At 55.1% G+C, this 9,563-nt stretch overlaps 1 protein-coding gene across 1 annotated transcript in view; it reads left to right on the top strand.

Moving 5' to 3' along the window:
- ARNT2 (aryl hydrocarbon receptor nuclear translocator 2) overlaps positions 1-9,563 on the top strand; it is a gene marked incomplete at its 5' end in the record, with an annotated part of 112,042 nt that overhangs the window by 42,182 nt on the left and 60,297 nt on the right. The window contains 1 exon segment of the mRNA XM_014585061.1: positions 7,201-7,303. Coding sequence (XP_014440547.1) covers positions 7,201-7,303 — 103 coding nt within the window.

Below are 9,563 nucleotides of genomic sequence, written 5' to 3' on the forward strand. Positions count from 1 at the left end.
CCCTCCTGGCCGAGGGGCCCTGTAGCGGCAGCATGCCTTTTCCCTCACAGGGCTGTTGCAGCATTGTCCCCTCCCCCTAAAGACAAAACGTAGTCCTGCCTGGGGGCAGAGGAGGGCCGGGCGGAGGGACAGGAGGGCCGGGCGGCCTAGGTCTAGGTGGGTTTCCCAGCCTCCCCAGGGTAGGGTCTGTCTCACCCCGAGTCCCTCTTGGCTATCACCTTGCAGAACGGCCATATATACATAACCTCGTCCAAACCAGGGCACTCTGGGGATGAAAAGCGCTACTGATAGCTCTGCAGTCCAGTGCCGGGCCAGCGCTTGACAAAGCTAGAACCGTGGTCACTCTAGCCATGCAGCCCTGGGGGAGCTGTTCTCCCTGAAACTCCACCCTGAAGCAGATGTTGGTCTCTTCCACCAAGTCCCCTCGCCATGGCCGAGACAGGTTAGAAAGGCCTGAAGGGCCTTATTAAATGGAAAGGAAAACCAAAGAAGCAATAAACAAATACACAATAAGAATTAAAAAAAAAAAAATCCAGATTTCCCCAGTGTGGCTTTCTGATCCTGAAGCTGCCACAGGCTGGCTGCAACCCCCTGCAGATGGCTGACCTCCTGTCCCCGTCTGCCCATCTGCTTCTGTGTGGTGGGTGCTGTCAGCTGCTGGGAGGGGGTCCAAGCTCCCCAGAGTAGCTGATACCGTGAAGGGGGTGGGCTGTGCAGCAGACAGCCTTTGTTCCGATCCTGACTCCCAATCCTCAGCCGCGAGGCAATCTTGCCTCGTTATTTCATGTCTCTGGGCTTTGGTTTCCTGATGGGAAGAGTACAGCCTACCGGGTGGCAAGGAGACAGTGTTGTTGGGAGTGTCTGCCCAGGGTGCAGGCAGTAAGGAGCTCGGCTGTCCACAGAGTATTCAGAACCCACGGAGGACCTACTAAAAGGTAGCCTGTCTTTGACTCTCTAGAGTTTCTAAAGTCCTTCTTCCCAACCCGCCTTGGTACACACGGCCACTGTGACCTTCCTAGGGCTGTTAGGTAGGGCAAAAAAATCATTTCTGCAAAACATTTCAGCATACAAAAACACTCGCCCTGTTTCATTGCTGTCTCGGAGTAAGTGTTGTTGTCTTAGGCTCAATTCTCCACGAAGGCCAAAGAAGCATGTCTAGCCACCCCCACCCCAAAAAAAGAAGGGCAGGGATTGAAAGGTCACCTTCTGACTATGGAAGACTCTGATTGGTTCGTTTGGATCATCTCCTAGTCTTGGAACCAATCGCTATGGACAGAGGATGAATGCGGTATTGTGATTGGCCCAGATTGTGTCACATGGCTAACTCAACCAATCACTATGGCCAGAGCGGCAAGATGGTCTTAAAAGATGACCGCTCAGTTCTTGACTTTCATGATGAAGGAATAGCATGAGAACTGTTTCTCGGAAAAGTAGGGGAGGGGATGGGTGGGTGGAGTGACAGATGTCCTATAGAACTCTGTCACCCGCCCAGAATCCTCATTCTGGTTTGGCTCCAACACGTGAGTCAGTGTATTTGTGTCTGAGCCCTGTGTAAGCACCTGCCGGAGGTAGCGAACGCTAAGGAAGATGCCCCATCTTTGCCGGTTGAAGGCCTGTTCTCTCCTAGGCTCACTGGAGGCGGCTCTGCTCCAGAGTTTGCTCAGGAGTCAGCCTCAGGACCCTGCTCGGATTCCTGTGCCGTGGGTGGTGATTTTTCCTGTGTGCACAGCTGCTCTTACGGCACAGGTCAGCCTTTTGAGAATGAGAACACATTGTCACTGGAACAAGCAACCAAAGCCTCTTCTAGCCTCTGGGATCTCATTTCAGGGGGCCACACATTTCTGGAACCACATCAAATGTTGTCCATCATGGGGCCATCCCTGGGCTCTGGACGCTAATCATTTGCTTCCCTTGCTATTTTGGTTTTCCTCCTCCTTTTTTTTTTTTTTTTTTTTTTCTTTAACCAAGATTAAGATGTTTCCAGTTGTCTTAAGGGTTCTTTTGATGAAATAATTCTACTTTATATTTGTATTTCTTTTGTAGCCTGGGGAGCATTTTTATGTGCACAAAGCCTTCTTGTGTGATCTTATCCAAGACAAACTTCTGGTTCTTCTTTCTCAAAAAGTTCCTACCAACCAAAATACTACTTAAAAATCAGCTTACTGAACACGATCATAGAAGGGTGCTCTAGCCGTAGGAAAAGATGCCCTGTTTCAGAATCTGTGTGGTCATTCTTGTAGAGCGGAGTCAGCAACTCTTTCGTATGACGAGCTGGGTCGTCAGTATTTCGGATGGCAGGGGCTGTCACATCTGTCACACCTGTCCAGTGCGGTGCTGTGAAGGTAGCCGTCCACGATAAGTAAATGGATGCGCATGGCTGATGTCTAATCAGACTTCATACGAACAGGTGGTGGGCCAGATTTGGGCTCTTTGCCCACACTCTGTCTTAAAGCATTTTATGTTTTCAACCGTCTTTGCAAAATCATAGTTAAAAAGTTTGAGGTGGGCGGGACCAGCAGATGGCATAATGGTTATGTTGCCGGACTCCCACGTAGTTGACCGAGGTTGGCGTCCCGGACCCAGCGGCTTAAAACTCACGCCGGGCACCTGTGTGTGTGTGTGTGCCCAAGATCCCGAGAGGAAAATGGAGAAGGCATTGCGTCATGGCCATCCCCCATGGGGGCGTTGATTTCTTGCTTTTTGTCTCTCTGTCTCTCCAGCGAGTGCATGTGCCCTGTAGCAAAAATGTCTCATGAAAAAAAAAAAAAAAAAGGTGGGATGGGCCATAATTCTTACTCCCCTGTCATGGAGTAGAAAAACTGATGATCAGTGAATGTGTTGATGGAAGTCCACTATAAGCTTTAGAAGACTGGGGACATACATGCCTAAAATTCTGAGAATGGAGAAGGGATTGCGGCATGGCCATCCCCCTAGGGGGTGATCTCTCTCTCTCTCCATCTCTCTGTCTTCCCTCTGGCAAGTGCATGCACCCTCTAGCAAATGTCTCTCTCTAAAGAACATAAAAAAGAAGAAAAAGACTAGATTTTTTATTGTTTGTTTGTTTTTCCAGTTTGATATAGAGCATGTGTGCTTGCTAGAGAGGGAAGGAGAGAGAGAAAAAGTGAGAAAGCTCTGTCCAGGTCTCGGCCGTGCTGCAGTCCCTCCTCTCCATTCTCCTCTTAGGATTCTGGGCACACACACACATGTGCCTGGCATGTTTCTTAAGTTGCCAGGTTTGGGACTCAAGTCATGCGGTCACCCACATGGGATCCGTCACCTTACCCACCACGCCGTAGACTGAGCCTAGAGTGTTGGTTTTCACAGCCTTGAAGACGTTTCTCCTTACCTGATTCAGGAGTTCCCTTCTCAGCCACGCCTCCCAGCTTGGTGTGGGCGTGTTTTCTGCACATGGGTGTTGATCGCAGCGTTGTCGTTTGCCACGTGGAAAACCTGGGGACAAAGGAAATGCTCAACAGGAGATTAGCCACTTGCTACAGTGCTAGAGAGCCTTTAAAAGAAGGTTTGTGGTTAAAATAAAAAATCCTTGAGGGTATGCATCAGGTGGAAAACACATCCCACGAGACCCCGGTTTGTTCCAATAAAAGGCAAGCGTGACTAGCAGAGCGACAGGAAATACACCCACGAGCTAACAGTGTTTCTCTCTAGAGAAGATTATCTGGGATTTTTGCTGTGTGCGTGCGTGCGTGCGTGCGTGTGTGTGTGTGTGTGTGTGTGTGTGTGTGTGAGAGAGAGAGAGCGAGAGAGAGATTTTTCTAAAATCCTCAGTTTTACAGTTGATTAAGAAAGCATTTTAGGGCAGCTCAGTGGCACAGTGGTAAGGTGCTTCCCAAGAGGCCCCAAGTCCCAGTGATGATGGTCCGACCCCTCAGCCCGGTCTGCCTGGAGCACGACTCGGACACGTGGCAGTGGCTGGGATCACGGCGTGACCAGCGCTGCGGAGGGTGCTCGCTCTCTCCCATGCACCCATAGCCCCGTGTCACGGATAAGACAATGACAAGGAAGGCATTTTACGGAGAAAGATAAGTTGGTCGAGTGTCCAGCCTCTCAGCTCAAGGCAGTGTTCCGCGCGTTATTCGAGAGCTGGCCTGACGCCTGCTCTCTCCGCAGTAGCCAGCGGGCCGGGGCTGGGCTGGGTCCTGGGAGACCCTCCGGACTGTGGCTTTCTGATCCCAGACGCTGTCTCGTGAGAGTCCCGAGGCTGCTGCCTGGAGCCTGCCAGTCGCGTGCGCTGCAGTTCTCCCAGGGAGTTGGCTGAGCGCGTCTGTGTAAGTCTTTGAATGTTCGCTGACTTCTGTGAAGTAGGAGGGTCTGCCTCCATTTTCCAGCCCCGGAAGCTGAGACGCGGGGAAACGAGGTGACTTGCTCAGACTCCTACCCCGGCCTGTGGAGCAGCTTCGCTTGGCTCCGCGCCACCTTCTTCGCTAGGGAAAACTCACTCCTTTATTAACTCACAGATGATTCTACTTTCTACAGCAAATCAGACAAATACCTGCTTCCACAACTTCCGGTAGAGTGGGTTTCTGGGCCTCTGTGATGAGCCGGCCAAGCCTAGCTCTGACCCCTGGCGTATGGGCCATGGGCATGCGAGCCTCCCCTCGGAGGAATGGCGGTCAGGTGGCTTCTACTGAGGCAAGGAGTCAAGGGAATTCTCTATGGAGCTGAGGATGCAGGAGGTGGCTTATTTCAGGAAGAGCATTCCGGAGGGCAGCCTGGAGGAGGCGGGGGGAAGAGTCCACAGGGGAGAGGTGACTGGGGCGGTCAGTTGTTTCAGCATGGCCCAGGAGACCAGGATGGGTGCCTGGTGGGACCAGCCCAGGGGCCGGCTTACGGCTGCAGAAGAGCAAACCCTCGCAGCCCAGCGGAGGTGGCTGGGCGTGGAGGAGGGACTCTGGAAGGGGTCAGCACGGGCCTGATTGATCGTCCTTCTAGGGACCACTGGGAACAAGGGCTCGGAACCAGACCCATGCTTCCACACAGGCCCAAGTCTCCTGTGGGTGTGGAGTGGCGTAAAGAGCAGCGACCTCTCTGCTCTCTTCTCTACCGGGACCCCACCACACGGGCCTGGCACCCGGGCCTCCTGCGGACAGAGGCACCTTCACTGTCCCTTCCCTGGGACTCACTGCCCCAGGCCCTGGGATGGCCACTTGCCTCCCTGCGTCTCGACTCTATTAATTTTGTCAAAAATCCAATTCACACACAACCTCGCAGGAACCCCCCGACTCTATGAAGTCAGGCGTGCTTTCATTCCAGAGGAGCTGGAAAGGGGGTTCATTGTGTCCTCAGAAACTGGAGAAGCACACGGAGAAATAAACCCTGCAGCGGTTGTCCCCGCGGGTCGTGACAGCACATCGTGGAAATGAGCTCTTTCATTTCCTCATGGTCCGTGGCTCATGTGCTGTGCAGCTGGGGTTTATTTTCAGAGCGCTCCCTGGAATCTGACAGACCTTCGCGCTGGCTGGCTTCACAGCTCAAACCATGTGCCATTTGGTAGATGATAAAGCAAGTGACAGTTCACACTGCCATGGCAGCGGAAGATGCCGTCTGTGTTGAGACGGACAGGTGTCAGACTTGGGGGGCAGACAGCGCCATCAGCAGACGCGTGGGCATCCCTCACGCCAGCCGTGCCAGAGCTCTGGCCCACTGAGACGTGGGGCTCTTAGCTGAGTTGATTGTAGTGTGCATGCCCTGCCTAAAGAGGTGCACCTTGGGGGGCCAGCAGGTGGCATGCTCGTTAAGGAACTGGACTCCTACATGGTCGACCATGGTTCGAGTCCTGCACCCAGCAGCTTAAAACTCACGCTAGGTGCATATGCACGCCCCAAATCTCCTTCTCTCTCTGGCAAATGTCAGTATAAAGGCAAATGAACTGCTCTACGGCAGGAACCTAAAAGTGCGCGACGGTCGCTGCTGATGTTCTAGTCCCGTCCGGTGCTCACAGCAGAGAGTACCCGAAGCTGGGTGGCTTGTTGACATAGAGGTTTAGAACCAACCCCAGAGCCTGACGGTTAAAGAAGCTGGATGCCCCAGGGCCAACCGTAGTTCCAGTCCTGGCTCCGGCAGCATGCAGACCACAGAGGGCACGTGTGCGTGTGCCCCAGAACCGACGAGATAGGGAAATGGAGGCACGGTGACTGTGGTGTGACCGTTCCCCATTGGGGTGTTCTTGCCCTCTCCCTCCCTCTGTGTCTCTCTGTCTCTGGTAAGTGCACAAACCCTCTAGCAATTAAAAAAAAGAAAATCGAGGTTTATTCAGCTCATAGTTTGGATGGCCAGGGGCCAGGGGCCATGCTGGATGGGTGCTCGAGTTCGGGGAGTTTGGCTGGAGTGGCGATGCTGCCCTGGAGGGGGGCGGCTCGCCGCTGGTGCTGCAGAGCTGGGGCTAACATGATGGAGGGGTTGGCATGGAGGGTGGGTGGAGGGTCATTGGGTGTGACCAGCAAAACCTTGGTGTAGATCAGGCTGTCCCCGTGGCCTAGTGGCTAAGGGAGACTGATCTGGCATAGCCGACCAGGGTTCAAATCCTGGCCCTGGGGTTTTAAAAAAACATGCTGGGTCCATGCAGGTGTCGCAAAGCCTGACGGGTGGGGAAGTGGAGGAGGAGGGATCGCAGCCGGACTGCCCTCTGAGGGGGTGCTCTCCTCCTCTCTGTCTCTCTGGGGAGCGCATGTGCCTCTGCCAATTGTAAAATAATCTCACGGGCATGTGAAGGGTGAGAAGACGGCTGAAGGCTGAGTGTGGGGAATGAAGGCGCAGACAGGAGGAAAGGTCGGAGTGCGGAGTTGCAAGCCAAGGGCAGGGGCAGTTCTTTGCAAGGATCAGCATCCTGTCCCGTAGCGGTCAGCAGGGCAGCGGGATGGAGTGAGGGGAGAGCCGGCTTCGTATTTAGCAAGGAGGACGTTGGTGACCTTGGCAGTGGCCTTTTCCATGGAGGTGGGAGGGGGGCAAAAGCCAGAGTAGAGTGACCGCAGGGCCAGTCCCACAGAGCAGGGCAGCCCATGGAAGAAGTAGGACATGTCAGACCAGAAGGACGTCCTTGCGCCCTGAGTTTCCTGCAGAGATCTCTGGGAGTCCCAGGACGGGTCCCCGTTTGGCGGGCACTGGGACGGGGCGCTCCCACACCTGCTTCTCCCTCTCCCACCTGAGGTGGCGGCTGACACCGATGTCCTTCTCTCCCGCTAGGCCGCATCTTGGACCTGAAGACGGGGACGGTGAAGAAGGAGGGCCAGCAGTCGTCCATGCGGATGTGCATGGGCTCGCGGCGCTCTTTCATCTGCAGGATGAGGTCTGTCTGGGCAAGCGGCGGGCCATCAGGGGTGGAGGGGGAGCACCTCACTGGCTCGCCGAGGTCACACAAGGTCACACAGGCCGGCCTGGTTCCCCCTTGGGCTCGGTCTTCTCGACCTCAGCCTGTGAGCGTGCGCAGATGCCCCGGTCTGCCTCGGAAGGCCCCCTCTTTCCTTCGTCCATCCCACGTCACCCGCTTCCCCACCGCTTTCTGGCCAGTCCTGGATTCACAGCCCCATGTCTGCCATGTCACTTGACTCTACCCAATTTTCAAGCCCCCTCTCAAATCCAGGCTCACCAAGGTTCCAGAGTTTTCACCAGTTTTCTGTTAAGCCCTACCGGTTTCACAGCGATGCCCGCGTTTCCGGTGACAACTCACTTTCTGTTCCTGCTTTGCTGTAGAGTGTCTGTGCTCGCCAGGGAGAGATGGGGCGGAGGTTGGGGTGGGGAGGTCGGGAGTGAGAGATCACCCCAGGAGGGATGGCCACACCGCGTTCCCTTCTCCTCCGTTACCCTCCTGGGATTTGGGGTATGCACACACATGTGCGTGGCATGATTTTTCAAGCCACCAGATCCGATTGTCACACCATGGTCAGCCCTAGAGAAGTCCAGCACCTTAACCCCTACATCGCCTGCTGGCCCTGCTTCAGTGTTTTTATTTATTTCTACCATGAACCCTAAAGAGACAGAGACAGAGACAGAGACAGAGACGGCTCCCCTCCAACAAGGTCTTCATGCCATGATGTACCCCGGCTTTAGCGAGCCCCAGATCGTGGGCGTATGTGCACCTGACATACTCGGGGAGGCCTCCGGGTGTGAACCTGGATCCTTCCGGTGCAGGTCAGCTTCACGGAGCAGTTTACCACGGTGCCACCATCAGCCCTTTTTGAAGAACACCTGGCACAAATGGGTCCTCAGTGAAAATCCACCGACCGACTGAATGAATGAGTGAATGGCATCACCTCGTGTCCCTGCTTCACAATCCATGGCCCAGACACATGCTCTGACCTCTTGTGCAGCTAAAGGCCGTCCGGCCCCCTGAGGCTACAGGGCTGGAGGTCCAGGGGTGTCTGGATTGGATTGGAGGATTTGAGACCCTAACTCTCCCTTCTCTGAGAAGTGGCTCGGCTCCCCTAATCGCTCCCAGGGTCGGTCATTTCTGTCCTTGAACAGTGACGGAGGAACCGGCTACATGCAGGGGCACTCCACTCAGGGAAGCGCAATTCACATCCAAACGAAGCCTCTAGGTTCAGAGCGTTATAACTCACTCATGGAGCCAAGACCTGTACGCCCAAAATACCGACCGACAACAGAATATAGAGACCCGTTACGAACGTACGAGACAGGGCCCGCAGGCGGCATGGATGTGAAGGCGCCAGGTCCCACGTGACCAGCTGCTCAGTGTGAGTCCCAGACGTGGTGGCCTGAAAACCACATCAGGAGGGCCAGCAGGTGTCATGGTGCTCAAGGTGCTGGACGCCCACACGGGCGCCTGCGATTCGAGTCCCGGACCTGGCGGCTTGAAAATCACGCTGGAGGCGTGATGGGGAAACATTCAGAGAAGAGGTCGAGAGGCAGGAACTGTTAGGGCGCGTTGACGTCGTAGGCCTTGGGCTTGCTCTGAGGGACTGGAAGGTCGTTGAGCTGGATCACGGGAGTGACATATCCCGAACGACGTGAAGACAAAACCACTCTGGCTCTGTGTGGAGACCGCACTTGCAGGGCAGACGGGTGGGAGCCAGGGGCTCTTGCACTAACGCAGGTGAGAAATACCGTCGTGGTGGCTGTGCAGCGTCTCAGGACCTGAGTATTCTTCAGAGCGAGCCAGCCTGCGAGGAGGCCGCCAGAGAATGGAGGAACTCAAAGGTAACGGGCAACGTGTGTGTCTGCCCCGTCGGAAACTCGGAGTCGGCGTTTGCTAAGACAGGAAGGGGGTGAGGAGCTTATGTGGGGCCAGGGGAATGTCAAGCACTTTCAGATTATGGCGCCTGTCAGATAGCTGAACGGATCCGGTGAACAGGAGGTTGGGGGTGTGATTTCAGACTCCAGGAGAGAGGCTGACCGGGACTGACGTCGGTGAGATGGTATCTCAGGCCCCAAGACCAAGATGCAGTGTCGACAGTGACCAGGTCACCGGACTGAGCCGGGGGCACCCTGCATCAGGGAGGGCAGACAGCCAGCCAAGGAGGGGGACGAGAGCCGTGGCGGGAGTTTCTAGGACTGAGTGACCGACGGCCAGACGCTGCCGGTGAGACCCA

The sequence above is a fragment of the Tupaia chinensis genome, unplaced genomic scaffold (genome assembly GCF_000334495.1).
Source record: "Tupaia chinensis unplaced genomic scaffold, TupChi_1.0 Scaffold000078_1, whole genome shotgun sequence".
Lineage (NCBI taxonomy): Eukaryota > Metazoa > Chordata > Mammalia > Scandentia > Tupaiidae > Tupaia > Tupaia belangeri.